Raw genomic sequence first — 18,778 nt, 5'->3', positions numbered from 1 at the left:
ATGTCTTTTGCCTTACAGCAAAGCTTGTTGCTTGAGTTTACAACTTTGTACAGCAAAGCTTGTTGCTTGAGTTTACAACTTTGTATGTTCATCATTTCAAAGTATCCATAAATTCTAAGCTTCCCAGTTTACTCATACAGATTTTCAAACCGATTTTCAACCTGTACACATTTGATGATTTGACCTGAAATCAGTTGATCAAAAGACATGTTATACAATTAAGTCTGTACTTGGTGAGCTTCATATAGCTACATTAATGTGTCCTTGAATTGTCATCCATGTATATGGTCTGTTCTCTATCTAAACCCTTCTGTGTGCAAAGCATCTTGGGATAGTACCAAATCCCTCGTCACTTTGCCCTCTATTCGGGTTGAGATATGGCTGATGTATCGGGGCCCACAATGTTAATTAACAACAGGAAAATGTCTTTTGCCAATATTCGTTTTGAAGCAAATGCAGAGAAAGTCCCACCGACCTGGTGGAGCACGTCCAGTGTGACGGGATAGATCAGGTTCTCCACGATCACCCTCAGAACTGAGTTGGGCTGGCCCTGCATAGAGACGGGGTTGGGCGAGGCTGCACCAATAAGGGCCGTGGCGCCCATCCCCGCCATACCACCGACGCCCACAGTTAAGCCTCCCACTCCCATTCCACCTGGGATGAAGGACTGAGCGGCCTGGAGTGCAGCCTGGGCAGCTGCTGTCTGAGAAGGAACAGTTAGGAACATTCCTCAAACATACCGGCTAGCACCACAATTCTTTCAACAGTCTGGGGAGAAAAACACACGCAACATGTCAGCAAATTCTATAATTTCAGTATAAGATTTAAAAAAGGGACCTTAAATGTAGAAAAGTCAATACTATGTGTAGTTTTTTGGTAGCAAAGTCCAGACCTTAGTGTCAACTGGAAAGTTAGGAAGGAATAGTGAATTGAAAAACAAAGAAAAGAAGGAAGAGGAAACAAGAGAAGAAACAGCAAATTTAAAGCAATGAGTTCTGTAATTTTCACTCTGTGTATTTGAGGACAGTACAAGACTTTATCCTTCAAGCATGGTGGGCCTCTTTATCCACTTTGATATTCAGGACATTTCTACTAGAAGAAAAGAAGGCTCGTCTTTCTCCTAGGTAAATTGTGAAATTTAGTCAGATTTCTGGCAAATTCAACTAGACATAAGGGAGAGTAAGCTGCCAGTCATGTCCACACTGCTGGTTGTTCTGAGTGTGGGTAGAGTTTGGACAGCTTATGCAGCGAGAGTCTATTACACTGGTGATCTGTTTGAGAAAATACCAGCACACAAAAAGTACTCTTGCAGGGTTTCTCGCGAATATAAATAGACTTACAGTATATGCTGCAAAGCCTACAGTAGGAACTTTGACACAGGGATTGGTGTTTCTCAGGCGGATTGGACCAATGCAATCACTTGGAATTGTTTTTTCTTTGGACAAAAGTGTTGTTCTGGGTATGTTTATTGGTTGGTATTTCAAATCTTTATCAGGAAAATTATTAAATTCTAGTGTTAACAGTAGCAAATGCACAGGTTTACATTTTCGCTGTCTGCCTAGTATATTTTAATAGATTTTCTTAGATATTATCATGTTAATGAACATGATCAAGTTGAAAAGACAAAAATGCATGGTATTGCATGGTACCCCCCCCCCCCAAGGCGTGTCCCTTTGGGTGAAAGCTCACTGCACCACTACACTCTAAATAGACATTCAAAATCGTAAGTGCTAACTACAAAACAATAAAGGCTACATAAGTAAATCTGTATTCAATGTTAGATGTTTAGTCTTCTAATAATACATTAAAAGTTGCTATGTCAGGCTGAGTATGTATGTACAGCAGGAGCAGTTACATACCGATTATAATATTGCAAGTTGATTTTTCAAATTGCAAGTAAAATTTTTCCCAACTTGCAATTTTGCAAGTCACCAAAAAAAATGTATTTCGTATGGATACTATTGGTTTCTTAAATAAATATCGTGCAATCCTTGGATAGGTAATTTTTGAAGCTGTGATTTTGGAGAGTTAGAAAAAAAAGACATTTTGGAGAGTAAGAAAACCTAGTGGTGCTGAAGTTAAAATATACATTGTACAATACTTTTTGTACTTCAAAGTTCCTGATATGTAAGGTGGCATTCAGTGCTGTTATTGTTGTTACCTCATCACTACTGTTGGAGCTGGGATTCCCAGACAGAGCTGTGTCCACATCAGTGGGACTAACAGGCTAGAGATGAGGTAGTGAGAGTGCAAAAAGGAGAAAGAGAATAGACTAAAGGGTCAGAAACAAGCAAACAGAAAGAATATACAGAGAAAAGAGGAATCAAACTGAGAGAATAACAATCAAGACACACAAAAGTTTAACATTTATTAACAGAACAAGCCAATGTTGTTGAATATGTATACACTTTAGAAAACAATACTGCAAGAGAAGTATTGTGATATGACAAAATTGTACAGGATTGTTATAAAGGAGAAAAACACAAAATAGTTCCATCTAATCTTTAACAAGATGAACAAATGAATGAGGCCTGAGTAAGTATTTCCTCCTGCTACAAGATGACCTGATGTAGTACCTGTTGCGCCGGTGCGTTGTCTGTCTTCAGTTCCCTGTGGTTGGAGAACTGGACGTACACAGGCCGACCACGCACCAGCGTGGGTGTGTAGGTGAAGTAGTTCACCATGGCCGCTGCCTTCTCTTCATCTGCCATTTCCAGGAAGGCCTGCAAACAAACAATAACGTGTTTCTGTTTTCTCAGATTCAATGGAAAAGACCACTCAACAGTATTTTGCTCACAAAACTGAAGCTTAATAGACTTCACTGCAACACGATTCAGGGACCATGCTCAATCTTTTCTACGGCATGAATGGTATGAAATTTACCAAGATGTACAAGATTTCTTGTCTTGTTTTATTAAGAAAATGCACCTTTACTAAGACTACTGCATTGGATCGGGGGATATATTTCACAATCACCAGTCTAAACAGCCATCGTAAATACTGGTGTGGCATGTCACAAATTTAATGCTTGGTATGTAATATATCAGATTTTACTTGGCCTACCTGGGGAAATGTAAGTATGTCTCAAATTCAAAAGGATGATCTCATTACTGTTCAGTCATTTAGTCCTTAGTTTTTATCTCGAGAAAGGGCAGTTCTCAATTGTCTCTTCCCTTTTAAAATTTTATGTCATAATAAAAATGTATGAATCATTGGCATCATCAAAAAGTGCAGTTAATTTGACATTTGCTTTTTTTCCACACCACAGTGCAGTAAAAAGTAACTTAAGTTGTTGGTGTCATCTGGGCAGAGGATGAACCCAGATAAAATCTGCCAACCAACCAAATACAATTTGTCCATTGCAATCCAATACAGTATTTCTTTGCAGCATGTAATTGTCAAAGGTAAGGTCTCCAAAGGACATCAAATACTGCTTTAGCTCCCAATGGGAAAACATGTCAAGTAGCAAACCATGTATGTAGAGGCCATCTAAATTATTCATTGCAGCTTAACTCTGAAAAGCCACTCTAGCATATTCACCAAGGCTATAATCAACCTGTTGCAGGTTTGCCTGCAAGACGTACATATACTATCACTTCTCTTAAATTAAGGAAATGTCTTGAGAAGAGTTCAATTAGTATCTACTAAGACACTTTTATCTTTAACGACAATTGTAAAATATCGTTAATGCTTTACCTGGGCTGCCTACCCTGCCAGGTAAGCAAATTAAGTAGCATCTCTCTCTATGAACTAAAGATGTGCAAAAAATGGACCAGCAACCACCTAAACTATAATTAACAGTTTAAAGGCTATGGGAATCCGAGGAAATATTACCTGAGGCTGTTACTGTCATCTTCAAATAGTCGCTTCAGAGGACTACTGCTCTATCTCATAAGATGGCAGGATGATTTTGCAAGTGCATATTTCATAATGATCATAACTGATGTGTTATATACATAACAAATGTGGGCTGTCCTTGCACAAGACAAGTACAACAATGTGACCAGCTGGCCATTGTCAATGTTACCAAGCCAGTAGGCCAAAGAATGTGTGTGTGGTGGACGCTACTTCCCATAGCGTGCAAAGGAGACAATTGCTTATTGTCCCTGCAGTACCAACAGTTCATTAATTAGCCAAGAGGTATCATCAAAAATTTATCAGTCCTTCATCCTGGTTGTAAATACTGGTGTTAGGCATATTGACTGTGACTGTGAGAACAACATTCTGTTTTATTCAGCAAGGCAACAGGGATGGGTCCTTTACACTAAAGCCACACCACTTTGTCTGGTTGTTGGATTGACCACTCAATTTTTTCCCAATCTGAAAAGTAAATATCTTATGTACTAATAAGGAAGTCATCAGACACCAAAACACTTGTCTTTTGGTACCAAAAGCAGAAAGTTCTTGTCTTCCTAGTAAAGACAGGTTTCCCATCTATCAATGCATAAAAAGGTTGAAAATGCAAAGTTTAAAACATTAATCAGTCTTGAATGCTGACTTTCTGGTATGCCTGCTTGTTTTTAATTTTTTTCTTCTAATAGTAGTATCCAACACTTATTAACAAAACAGTATGTATCTACCCTGGCATAGACTGTGGTTTAAGCTTCCATTTTTCTACTAGGATGAAACAACACGACTTTGTACTGACCTGGTTCTTCCCCTTGAGAAGGAGGATGTTTGTGACACGGCCAAACGGCACGCCTAACTGGATGATGTCCGCCTCGGTGGCGTCGGGCGCAACGTTCCTGACGTGGATAACCTTGGAGGGGGCATTCCCACTGGTCTTGTTATCCAACTTCACCTGGAATAAGCAAAAACAACAATAACACAAACATTTCCCTCAAAGATATGGCTAATTAACTAACAACTACTTCTTTATGGATTACTGTAAATGCATTTAAGTTCGCGTGGTTTATATTTCGAGCTAAGGGGAAATTGAGTGTTTGCGGTGGTTTTAAGTTCGCGGCAGCGCCATAGTCACATACTGCTACAGTATTGGACAAAGTGTGCGCGGTGGTTTTAGGTTCGTGGAGAAACGGTCACCGAGAAAACCGCGAACATAAAACCACCGCGAACATTTCTGCATTTACAGTACTGTAAATGCATTTAAGTTTGCATAGTTTTTTATTCGCACTAAGGTGAAAATGGAGTGTTTGCGATGGTTTTAAGTTTGCAGCAGCGCTAAAGTTATATACTGCTACAGTATTTGACAAAAACGTTTGCGGTGGCTTTAAGTTTGCGGTGAAACGGTCGCCGAGAAAACCGCGAACATAAAACCACCGTGAATATTTTTGCATTTACAATATCAATAGTATCTACATGTATCTGAATAGTTCTTCCAAGTACCATGAGAACAAGATATGTATATTTTCATTCATATCATTTATTACTACTACTAAGTCTGAAATTGTGGTATTTTTGCAGATTAACATGGTAGTCACAGGAAAGTTTCCGGCTGAATGGTTGTGATGTGGGCTGACCAATAATATAAAATGGTATTAAAGAAGCAAATCTCAGTCTAGTTACACTTAAAAGAGTACACTTTAGATAAATTAGATGCACTGACATAGTTCAGCATGGCAATATGAACTTATATGAAGGTAACATAATCACACACTGTTGGGCTTTCCTAATCTCCCAAACAATCAGCACTCCCATTCCTTTGTCCCAGCTGGCAAGCTTGCATACAAAATCTATCAATCTTCATCTGGTCCAAATGGCCAAACAATGAACTTGTGCCATCAGCAGCCTTCCATTAGGCCTACATTCCTATGGACCAAGTGCCAACAAAGCTGCAGACAAACCCTGGTAATGTGATTTCCTGCAGGACTGCCTGGCTGCCAGGTACCTAGTAATCAAGTTAGTGGCTGGAACACCAACTTTAGTGGCTCTTTTTGACCTAAAGGATGTTTTTTGCTAAACACATTTGCCATTTACAGTTCCAGAGAGGGCCTTGGTATTTATTAAATCATTTAACAACTGAGTACCATATATAATCCAAAGTCAAGCACTCGAACGTGATTGGTTTTTTACTCTATTTAAACCGAGCAATATGAATGAGCAATAGAAAAGAGTGGTCAACTTATTACCACAGTGAAAATACTAATATGGAACATTTTCAATTTGCAATTAATCATACTCCACACTGAGGTAGGTAAGGGTTTAGTTTTGGGCAATCACAATTTCAAGGTTATGTATCTTTTATCATATTAAAATTGCGCTTGGCTATAATACAAAGGCACTTCATGGTTGTCTTCATTTGGAAGGACATCATCTTATAATCATGCCGTAATGTTCACACCATTTTTGAGATACAGCCTCATAAAATACTTCTTGCCACTGAAGAGGACTTTGTTGTTAATACAATGTCCATACCGCAAATGTAACTGCTACCACTGAGCAAATTGGGAGATCTTTCACATGTTGATATTTCCACATTGATCAAATATCCTGGACAGAATCACTTCAGTTCAAGGCACGTTCGTGGCCTAATGGTTGCAGTTAACAGGGAATTTCCTTATCTGGGCTTTTAAGCCTTACTTGAATCAATGAGATACCAAAGATAGCATCATCAAGGGGCTGAAAAGTGCCTTAGGGAGCACACCCCAGTTTATTTGGGGTTTCAATTGGAGGCTGCCCACCCTCAAGTCTAGGTACTGTCTCTTCCAAGGAATTATTCCGAAGTAAATCAAATGTGTATGGGGTGAAGGCCTATCCCTTCCGCTACAAGACCAACTGAGTTTTGTTTCTTCAACCTCTCTAATTTTGGTAAATCAGAAGAAAAAAACATAATTTTCACGTCAAAAATGATAGGTAAATTTTGGCATTTTCGCCTAGGATAAAAATTTGTAGAAAAAATTTTTGAGGTAGAAACGACTGATGTTGCCGGAAAGAGGAAAACCTACATAAAATCGAGCCAATTATAAAGAAAATTCTAGTACTTGAATTTCTTTAATCATCCACGGCGTGAGGCATGTCAGTCAACATCACCCACAAAACGCAACCTTGTAAGGTCAATCTAGGGCCAAGGGACATTTCACTATCAACGCGGATGGATATCCGGAAATAGGGCTTGGACCGAAACCCAATTTTCACCCAAAACACACCAATTCATACGCTTTTCAGCCATGCTAGTATCTAATATCAGTTCGAAACACATTATGAGAAATGTGAACTCAAACCCAGCCCCTCGAAACCATTTCGTCACTTTTTTGTCGCGCACTACCGCGGACCCCGGTCACAGAAGAACTGGGGTGTGCACCGTTTATCAGCATCTTATGGGTCAAACAAATCTGAGATTACAAGACACTAGGTCAAAATGTCCTTTCAATGTGTAGCATGCAGATGAATTTACATGTACTGTACAAGTATTACTGTAACACACACAAACATTGAAGGACAAACGTAAAGTTATAACTTCACTGACGGCTATCACCAGTTTCGAATCAATATCATTGTACAGAAGTTGACAAAAATATCTTACTGAAGCACTCAAAATCACAACACAACTCATAAATTGTGTGATTTATTTCATCTTTAAAATTTCCTTAAAATGCTGCATCTTACCTTTTTTGCACCATTTTCCCCTGTGCAAGAAGAAGACAAAGAAGTGATAAGTCAATGGTAACAAAATATATTACACAAATGTCAACTGGAAGATTATTTACAAACAATAATGTTTCATTTTACCAGGGAACAGGACAGACAAAAGGGATTGTAAAGATCCCAATCATAGTTGGCAATAACTAAAATCAAAATATACCATTGTTTAAAAAAGTACTTGTTATAATTTTGCCATTTTTCAGATTAAAAGTAAATGTTAGTCTAACAGTCATTAGAGTAATCATCATAAACCCTGACACCATTTAGCTACAGTTTTGTAGTTTTAGAACTGGTTCAGGTATTTTGGGTTCCATTTTTTATGTTGTTTTCTTGACCTTCTAACCTTCTGACATGGCACGTGCTGATCATGTGACCAGGGTGAAACAGAGGGCTGACCAATGTGTTATTTTCTGCTGAGCAAATTTACCAGGAAGAGGCAGTTGCTTACTCTTCATCCCCATGTTAACTATCAAAGGAAATTGCTGGTTACATTCCAAAAGTGAAAAGGGCCCATGAAGTCAACAACTCTTACCATATCATACAAAATAGTACATATTTAACTTAAGTAAAAGTGATTCATTATTGTATCTTATTGTATCAAAGCTATCTTTGTTAAAGCCTAATACAGTCAAACCTGTCTATAGCGGTCACTCAAGGGACTGGCCAAAACTGGCCGCTAAGAACAGGTGGCCGCTATGGAGAAAATGTCGATTAATTGACCACGAGTGACACATGTTTTCAGTACCCACTGAGATACATTTATTCACCGTACAGTACACATGTAAACAGGTAAGGCACATTTTAGAAGTTCGATTGTTGTTCTTTTACTCCTAGTTAGTTAAGAACAAAATACATGTTGCTCAGTTGTCACTTACTGTTCGTTTTCGACTGTTTTCAAACATAAAATCGTGGCGACAATTTTCCTCAGTCTCTTGTTGTGGCTTGTGTTGATCAGCATCTACCATTATGCTAATAGGGTACTCAGAAGAAGGTCGCTCTTTTGAGGGCTTTTCGTCTTTTCAGAAAATTGCAACAGCCCAAATTTTACATCATAGTAGTATTATCCACATTCATTTTGAAGCTTTTGCTTTAGTAATTATCCTCAGTGAGACTTTGCAGCAAAATGAATTTAGTATATTATACCTCCGTAACAGTGGTGTATTCCGTTGAACTTTATGCTGCTACCTATCCAGTTTGTATCAGCGCCATTTTGAAAATTGCGCGAAACACGTTTTGAGCACAATTTGAATGAATTCCCGGTGAAAATGGAAATTGGGCCGGCATTCAAACATTTCACGAACTTACCGCATCAGGTACATGTGTGGGTTGTATTTTCCAAAAGGCTACCGTAATATTTGTCCAGTCGAAATGCACAGAAATTGTCAATTTTACCACGATGTACAAACGCAAGCCATGTGAAGAAAACTATACTTGACTTCGCGTCAAACCATGGATTTTCTAACAAAGAAAAAACATTCTGGTTTTCTTTATTATGATCCTATCCAGTTGAGGCCGCATAAATTTGATAACTGCGTGACAAAATGAAGATTTTGAACCCGGCGTGCGGTGGCGATGCGGCTTCTACCGGCGCGCCGTGACCGTTATCGGCAGTGTTACTGTACTCGCGGGACCGAAAATCGTCTGGCCGCGACCGCGTTGGACAGGTGGCCGCTATAGCCTAATTCTTAATGCTTATGTCAATGGGAAAAATCCAAGGGACCGACAAAAAGTGACCACTATGGGCAGGTGGCCGCTATGCAAAGGTGACCGCTAATACAGGTTTGACTGTACATATTTTGTTGTTCCTACACTGGTGCTGGACTGATTATTCACTTATTTACAAAACACATTTTAATATCAGTTGATAACTTTTAACCTTATTACTCCGGGAAGGAGGTGTGACCTCCTTCTGGGGTATTGGGATTGCTTTTGCTTGCGCGTTCGCAGCTATAACTCACGATCCCGTCGTCGTATCGGTGTGTAACTTGGCATATAGTGTGCCTGGTTCGGCGTGGGGATGCACAATAGCTTTGTTACACCATAACTACTTTAAACGTCAATCCAATATCGTAATTGCACCCCTATAATTAATGCTATGTCCCACTGCCCTGCCATAGGGACCATGTTATAATCCGTTATGCATGACTGGAATACTTCAGGCAGATACGGGGTATAAATCTTCCTTACTTGATGTGATAGTATAGTCACTGTTACATTGAAAAATAGACAACGTGCATCACCACACGCAACCTAGGAAACGATATACCAAGTTACATACCAATGCGGCAACGGGAATTGTGAGTTTTAGCTGCGAACATGTGCCCAGTGAGCTCCAGTCTGTGTATTAAGTATGCCGTGTCCCTCGCAACTCGCATACAGTATGTGCGCACGGGACGGACGATGTATTTTTGCGCACAGTGTGAAAATGGCAAATCTCTGGACCTTCAAACTTACCACACTTGTAGTTTATAATACGGAGGCTGTGACAATGTAAAAAGTTTACACAGGGGATGAAAGATTGGTGAGAAATATCTCTTAGAAAAGTGCGCGCGCCAGTGTCACTTCCGGGTGGTTAGATCCGGTGACCTTTGACCTTCGTGAAATGTTACGATAATATAAATTAGCCTTTTTTATTGCAAATAGCTTGATAGCTATAGATCAGGCTGGCCTGCAATAAATTGTGGAAAGAGGATTTACTGCATATTTGTGATTTCTGATACATCTTAGTTGTAAGGCTGAATGGTTCGTTGATGATTGAAAAGGGGCCATCTAGATCTAACTTTGTGACTTTTCCCGGAATTTCTAGATCCCATCTGTGCCATGCTGTAAAAACATACTTTTCAGCAGGTTGACCACTCCTGTATTGAAAGAAAAAGATAAACAAACACTTTTTCTTTACTTGCTCTAAAACACTACTTGGACTGAGCAGAGATGCAATTTGTGTGGGTCAATACTTGTACATACTATAAATACTTCACGGAGAATTGTGTCCTACGGACTCTTGTTGTTTTTAACTGTGAATTTTCAATGAAAATCAGGTTATACATGTAGCAATAACCCCATTTCCTCCTTTTCTGCTCTGCACTTGGGACTTCTGCTTCATAGTAGCAGCACACAGTATTTATCCATGACCCCCCCCCCCCCCCCCCGGTCTTTGACATGGACAAGTAATAAAGTACTGCAGAAAAATTATTAAGGACTGAGTCATACTCCTATGTAAGAGGCATCCAGGTGTAAACTGTACTGTGGGGTGTAGGAATATATACGTATAATTTGGGCTGTGAAGTTTTTCCAGTTCATGTATAAATGAGCATTATGACACAAACTGCCTTTCTGCAGGGTGAGCCGGCTGCAGTTCAGTTGACCTCTGTAGAGCGTCAGAAGAGACATGAAAAGCTGTCACAAAGACAGAATATTTTTATTTTTGAATGTTTTGTAGATTGTACCCAAAACCCAAACATATGATTCAATTTTCTTTTTTGCCTACCGCACACTTCTATAATCTTTGCTGCATCAACACCTTGTGGGCCTAAACCATAGAAATCCCCATTAACTGTGCGATTACAGTGTTCTGCTACCATCATGAGATTTTGGTTGATTGAACTTTGACATCAACTTATGTTGGTGTTGCGCCTTGATTACCCACTATTCTTGCCTGGTAGAAACTGGTTGTCTGTTTCCCTGGAGTCCCAGTCAAATGTTGTTTTTCTAACTCATCCCTTACCTGGTGCCTGATAACATGATGACTAATCATATTGAGTGAGATCATGTGATACATCAATCCCACCAGTCAGCCATTAAAGTGTAAACTGTAATCTCATCCCTGATATCTGATCTCTAAGGTAGCTTTTCAAGTTATAAACTCCTCATCAAAAAGGCATCAGAAAAAGTGGGACATCCTTGAACATTTCTAACCCTCTTGGATGGTATTTCTTCTCTCTTCTGATTCATATGTACAAGGGCCATTTACCTATCTCCAGAGAATATGCTGCTAGTCTCATTACATTATACTGTACTTCTATAATCTTATAGATTGCCACAAACTCTACTCCATTCACACCTCTCACAAATTTAACCTCTTATACCAAATACTTTGAACTGCTAAAAAAATCAAAAGATCCTCCAGCTGAGCTGCATATAAAAGACATTTCCAGGGGAGGTGTGTGTTCTGTACAAGCTTCATCTGGGCCAAGGAAAAAGATTCAGCTACTATGTGGGCAAATATCTAATGAATATCTAGATCTTATCTACACGCACCTTATCAACTTACATATATCTTCCTGTTTGAGTGCATGTGTGCCTGTCACTCTCCTCAAAACTATACTCTTTAATTTTTTCAGTCATATATTTTTTCTGTACTCTTAAGGATGCTTCGATTATGACCATAGGACAATTTGCATAAGACAACATAAATAATCTATAAGTATACATACCATGGTCATTAAATTCTTACATTTCAATACTAAGCAATTCCCTAGGAATTATGCAAATAAGTTATAATGTTCATAATAACTGAATACATGTCAAACATGAAAATCAGTCAAATACTAATGAGGTTTGATTGATATTTATCTAAACATAGCAAGGTGAATCGGGTGAATGACAGGCTTTTGAAAAATAAAGCCAAAGACCAACCTGCCAAATACTTAGAGTAAGAGTGATATAGAGAAACCTGAAGAGCACGAACCATCTTGGGAAATTACTGCACAGGTTTTTGGGGACACAATTCGTATCATCTTCTGTAATCAGGATGGGATTCACTGCCTGACATTTTGTGCCCATGGAACTTATTCAGTAGCCAGTAATACACAAAATACAGGATCCGCTTTGTTGATATACATAGTCATTTACGTTTTGTTTACATACTACTTTGCGTTCCTTTCTAAGTTTTCAGCAGTTTTTCTGCAACTTGCTACTTACCTAAACATAGGACAAAAGACCTGGGTAATTTTTTCCAGCATATGGGTAGGAACTGGGAAGCATGATAAGAACTACCTAACTCTTACCATAAGGAGCCAAGGCCCAAAGGAGAAGAAGAAAATATTATGAGCTCAAAATATTTCTAACCTTGTGCATCGTATTCGTAGTCATGATTTCCATTGGGTCCAGTTCCCACGGAGGCTATGTGTACACAACAAAAATACCTAGCGTCAGCCGAGAGTTATGCTGCTAGTAAAAAAGTACAGGAAACTGAGAGCTGAGAAACCCAGGATCAGTCAGTGATACAGCAGGGCATCACAAGAGGGAGACAGTTTGTTTTGTGACATAAACATTCAGGAGTTTTTGAATGACCTATTTCAATGAGGTCCAAATCACCAGCATATTCCATACCTGCAGGTTAGTTGCTTCTATAATATTTCCCGAAAAATTGCCTCAAAAAGTGTTCTTCTGAGCTGTGTTGAACATAGAAACCCAAGAAAAAAAATACTTCTTTAAAAATGCCAAATGGTGACATTTTGACAGATTATGCTTGTCTCCGACACTAACACATTGATTTTTGGTCCGTTCTATCAAAATATCAACTGACACCATCCTGACAATACTGAGAAGTGACAAGTATTCTACAAAACAATGCTGGATGCTTCTGATCCTGGTGCAGGTACAGCTTTTCTTGTTTGTAAACATAGTCTTGACATAATGGTTTTGACATATTGATCTCCATGGAAACGAGTTACATACACAACTAAACAAACAACTATTTACCACATAAATAGCATGTTCTTCATTTGATATGTACACAAGACACAAAAGAGACCCACTTGTTTGCTTGTCTTGAAATTGGCAAGCAGAATGTCTAACAGTATGTATGATTGTCCTGATATAACAAACTTGAAAGCCATCTAAACATTTTAATTTGCTGATGCTTTTTGAAACTAACATGGGCTGAAGATTTTCTCTCTTAGCCCGGACATGTTTGTCCGTATCTTGTCAATAGCACCTGATCATGTCTTGTTGATGCTCTGAGTCAACAGGTGAAATCGATAAGCGACTTCTGCCTCAAGTTAATTCTTTAAAGCCTTAATTTTGTACTACATGAAGGGACACAGGTATGGCAATAAGGAAAACAGAGAAAATAAGAGTCAGGAGAAAGACTTAGTTAGTAGCCATTAAACAGAGTGAAAAAATGTCAAAATATCTATTAAAAAAAACAGGTCAACATTTGAAGCTAAAATTCTTGAATATGTAATGTAGCCTTCTCATGTAGACATTCTGAATGACCAACAGTAATAAACAATTTTTGTTCTGGACTTTTATTTTCATTCTTTAATGAAAACCTAGACATGAACATACAGTAATAGTACTGCAAGTCCTATATATAATATATTACATGCTTGTGCAAAATCTCTTGGGGAAATATCTAATGATGATTTTTTTTCTTGACTTAAAGTCGTAAACTTCCATTTGGAACTGAGCTTTCAAAAGACATCTGTATGAGCTCCTATTTTTTTCTTCAAAAGCTTGGTGTACTCTTTATTGTGCATTGAGCATGTGATTTATACACTTATTGAACAATATCTACATTACATCTTAATCAGACAGGGCTCATGACATGTCATCTTGGTAATTTCATAAGGCAAATATCTGCAAATGCTGTATAATATTGTCAGTATAGTACATGAGTGCATAGTTGTATATACTTACCATTGGGGTTTACAGGGAGTCCAGGGTTTCCGTCCATACCGTTCAACTCAGGGTGGGCAGACTGGGGAGAAAGTAGCTCGTCTGAACCTCTCTGCAACAAAGGGAAAAGCACAAAAACATGGACATAAGTTATCGGGCGGATACCAACAGCACTTCTGCTATAACAAAAAAAAAGTTAATCATTTTTTAAGCAATGTCTCTACATTTCGGCTTGTCTATTTGTTCAAACATGCCAACATTTGAATGAACAAGGTGAATAACTCGACATATGGCCTGTGTAAATAACAATGACAATGAATTTTATTACATATTCATGCCCAACAGAGGGCTAAATGCATTTGAATTATCAGTGACACCAAACTGTATAATCATGAAATATTTGCAGTGGTTTTATGTTACCTTATTTTCTCGATTAAAGTACGCACTTTAAAAACTTTTCAAACTCCAAAAAGTGTCTCAGGCCATTGCCAAAGTGGGGGTGCGTACTTAATTTAAGGTCTCTGTCGGAACAAATTAAAACAGAACCTCAAACCAGCCAGATCACGGACGCAGGGAGCTTCGAGTAACACTGATTCATCCATAAAACTTTTAGATAAGAATGTTGACGTGTGAAAATAAAGGTGAACTTCAATAAACAACAGTATTTCCTTTGTGTATTATTGATATTTACACAAATAATAGATATGTACCGTACTACACTACAAGTAACCTGGCGTACTTAGCACCCGGCGTCATGCCGCCGGGGATTCGCCATCCAGACGATCCCAGAGCCCAAGGATACCCAAGGAACCCGGAAAAGAATCACTGGCACCAAAAGTATACAATTGAAAGAAGATTTATGGACGGTTATATTTAGAATATTCGCAAATATAGTTATTCTTTTTACTATCTGTGACTGGCGAGCGCGGGGGGGCTTGTGGAATTAGACTGAAGATTGAAGCGAGAAACTCAAGACTCCTTTAATTCAATTTTCAATGCAATTTTATTCATTTAAAATAAATGATTATTTGTTTAAACCTTACCACTGTTCAACATCAGGGGCTGTGAATGTATGTACCCTCTGCATACCATCCTAGGCATTGTATCAGATTTACTATACCGCTTTTGTCCACACATGAACTACTAGTAAACAACATCCTTACTTCTATCTTATCAGGTGATACAGGTTACTCTAGAAAAGTAGAGGTGAAGATAGGGAGACTTTTTTGATTATTGGCTGCAGTTCAAGTTAAGACATGTTAACACTACTGTACACATCTGGATTTGTTCCCTTCCATGTAAGCAGAGCCTACCAGACATGGAGAAAATATGAAAGTACACATTAGATTTAGAAGGACTGATCTTTCATAGAAATATGGTTCTCTCTCTCATCATGCTCCCATTCATCAAGGTTACCTTATGCATCACATTGTATTTCTGTGAAATCCTTTTTAAATGATAAAGACAATTCTTCAGAAACTTTTCTGTCATGTTGAACAGCACAGTATTATGTACATGTACTATGAGAAACTCTGTTCCAGTATCTCCAGATGTTACAAGCTAAAACCAATCATATCTCTAGATCAGTGCTTTTCTCCCAGCTTTTCTGTCCGTATGATATAGTCTGCATTTCAATCTATATTCACAATTCAGCACATACCAATCTAACTCTAAATAATCCCCAAAAACGAATGCGGCAAGAGACTTCATATTTACACAACCTGGTTTCTAGACTGTTAGTCTGTTCTGACTCCCACTGCAAAGAACAACTGATCCCTCCCTTATGTAGTACATGTACATGTATCAGGGCTCGAAATTTTTTTTGGAAATAGGTGCACTGGTGCACCCAACCAAAAAAATTAGGTGCACAGAAAAAATTTTGTGTGCACCACATAAAATAAAGTTGAATGTCAGCAAAACATAAGTTTGATGCTACTGCCTTTCTTAAGAACTTCAATCTGTGATTATATCCAGATTTCAAATTTCAACCAAGCAATACATCAAATACAATGTACAAAAGTACAATGTACAACAAAAGGTTATATTGCTTTTTCTTATACCTACATTTCAAGAATATTCTGTATGCTAGTGTACAAGAGAACCATTACCCTATAGAGTACAAAAATATCTAGGTAGTAGGTGCACATCTCCAATTTTGGGTGCACACAGGTGCACAATCACCCACTATTTCGAGCCCTGTGTATTATATATTACAGTCGTTCAAAGAAGACATTGTCTGGATCATACCACTGTTACAAGGGGTAAAACAACTGCCTAAACCAGCTGACATGCATCAGGGATTTGGAGAAACCTGATATCCCACAATCCCCTTCTTCTAACCATTCTTTCTTCCTCCACTAAGCTTTGTTGACATTTTAGGCATTATCTTGGGCCAATTTCTCAAGGAAAATGCACCTGTTGTGAAGATGATAGCAATGCAAACATGTTTATAGAAGACTGCTGAGAATAATTTACATGAGAAAAAAACGTTGTGGCACTGGCTGAGTGAGGCATGACATTAAAACAAAAAGATTAAGCATACAGCTTGTGAAAATGCTTGAATAGTGAATACCTTTTTTTGGTTGTGCAAAAATAATTGACCTGATGTTCACAACAAGGGATATTTCATGGGCTACAGTTTTTTTTTTTAATTTTTCATGTTAATAAAACAGTTTTGCCAGGAACGAATATGAAAATGATGGTTCCTCACAATACTACAATTTACAAAAATCAAAACTTGATGTACACAACATGACAGGTCTGATTAACATATTCAAAAGCAGATTAAGATGTGTATTGAGATATTTCTATGCTATGGTGTCAGCTCTGAATCATCAGTGAATGTCTGAAATGACTAACAATAGCACCTGTTTAACACCTCAGTCACCCATATTTACACTACTGATGACCAGACTAAGCTGGGTATAAGAGAAACAGCCCTTCCCTAAAGTCAAAGATAACTTTAAGCCCCCCCACATGCATTTCTTCACAGCGACACGCAAATATTTCCACCCAACCCTCTACCTGAACAAAATGCAGGACAGAAAGGCGATACGGAGTAAATAGAGTGGTGCTGAAAGGGTAAATAGACATACACTGAAAGGGTGCAGTGATGCGAGGTGAAAGGGGGTGGAGTCAGGCCCACTGTTTTGACTCCAGGTACTGTCTTTGTTCCTTTGCATTGGCTGGAAATTGTCTGCTAGGGCAGGTTTCACTGACTGACTTTTTTCAGACCCCTTGCCTCACACATGGGAGAGAGAGAGTGAGTGAGTGAGTGCCTCACACATGCACAGGTTTTCTGTTAACACTTTCTATGAAAAAATCAGAAATCGTGAGGTCTTGCGTACATTTATTTATGCAACCTGAATTACCAAGTTCTCACCACAACAACTAATCCTCTTAATGCGTCTGACATTTGAATGGCTGTATGAAAAACAGACTACACATGCACAAACAAAATCTATAGGGATGATTTTGATTAACAGCTTTTCTTTTCAGAACTGGGGTCAGACAGTAGACTTTTCCTGAGGCGTGGCAGACTGACAAAACCAGTCTATCCTCTTGCTAAATGATAACTGAGTCAAATCACCGTAGTGACCGGTCAACCACAAACACATATAAAATGGCTATTAAACCAGTTGCTGCGGTATCTATACTGTTTAAACACTTATACTGAGCTGGTCATTATCAGTTGCTAATTTATTATCACACCTCATGCACATAGAAAACAAACGGAGCCCCTCATTGAAAGTCCAGGCACATCCTACCCTGAACTAAGGTATGTCTAGCCTCGGGCTAGCGCCAAGCGGCATCTTGCACTGACAGATAGTACTGAACAATTGAAAAGATCCGAGGGATTGTTCTGCAACGATGCATGCTTCGCAACAGGTTGCATCCCTGGAACTTCCACATTTTCTCCTCTCCCACCACCCAGAGGAATTTACCTGCAAACAGCACCTGTCTGTTACAACTGGGGTTGTGACGAACACTGGGAAAACTTTTTCTGATAAATATATAACTCTTCTTCATATCATTGATGCACCATACTATTTTTCATCGACTTGTTGTACCACATCACATTCGTGGTGGACTAAAACAAACAAACTAACAAAGAGGACTACAAAGACAATTCTTGCAAACTGGTAATCAAGTGTTCTGCTTAGCATAGCTTCACAGCCATGCATTAAGTGTCTTTTAAAGCACTTTCTAAATACCCACATGACATTAGCTTATTCAATTCAAAGCAGTCAAGAACAGAAAGGTTGACTAGAATTTGCTAAACTGTTACCAGGAACACCTAGAAACCCTCATCAAGTAGCCATTCGTCCGAGCATGGGATGCAAAAATAGTTGCCGTGACAAAGAGACAGCATCATTAAATATGCACACCTTCATTTCATAAATGGACCTCCCATGCCACTTGAGCTGATGAATTTTTAATGTTGGACACAACTCTATTCTCTATACACACTCACCCTACCCTACAGAGAAACTCAACCTGCCTGAAAACAAATGATGACCAAATTTTCCTGCAGCAACATATGGATGTTCTCAAT

General features: G+C 38.7%; 1 protein-coding gene and 1 long non-coding RNA gene across 8 annotated transcripts in view; one reads left to right on the top strand and one right to left on the bottom strand.

Annotated features, from left to right (window-relative positions):
* LOC136444474 (uncharacterized) overlaps positions 1-18,778 on the top strand; it is a 456,752-nt gene that overhangs the window by 288,488 nt on the left and 149,486 nt on the right. The window lies entirely within an intron of this gene.
* LOC136444461 (polypyrimidine tract-binding protein 1-like) overlaps positions 1-18,778 on the bottom strand; it is a 33,652-nt gene that overhangs the window by 13,272 nt on the left and 1,602 nt on the right. For 4 of the 7 annotated variants that reach the window (XM_066442015.1, XM_066442016.1, XM_066442017.1 and 1 more), the window contains exons 3-8: positions 14,245-14,335; positions 12,670-12,723; positions 7,567-7,586; positions 4,649-4,801; positions 2,577-2,723; positions 476-703 (exon numbers count right to left, since the gene is read on the bottom strand). In XM_066442015.1, the coding sequence (XP_066298112.1) occupies positions 476-703; positions 2,577-2,723; positions 4,649-4,801; positions 7,567-7,586; positions 12,670-12,723; positions 14,245-14,335 (693 nt within the window). Of the gene's footprint in view, positions 1-475; positions 704-2,576; positions 2,724-4,648; positions 4,804-7,566; positions 7,587-12,669; positions 12,724-14,244; positions 14,336-18,778 lie in introns of all 7 variants that reach the window. The other 3 variants (XM_066442020.1, XM_066442018.1, XM_066442022.1) reach the window with 3 other exon arrangements.

Source organism: Branchiostoma lanceolatum, chromosome 11 (genome assembly GCF_035083965.1).
Source record: "Branchiostoma lanceolatum isolate klBraLanc5 chromosome 11, klBraLanc5.hap2, whole genome shotgun sequence".
Classification (NCBI taxonomy): Eukaryota; Metazoa; Chordata; class Leptocardii; order Amphioxiformes; family Branchiostomatidae; genus Branchiostoma; species Branchiostoma lanceolatum.
Note: the sequence above shows the minus strand (reverse complement) of the source record. Positions and strands in the feature narration are given on the sequence as shown.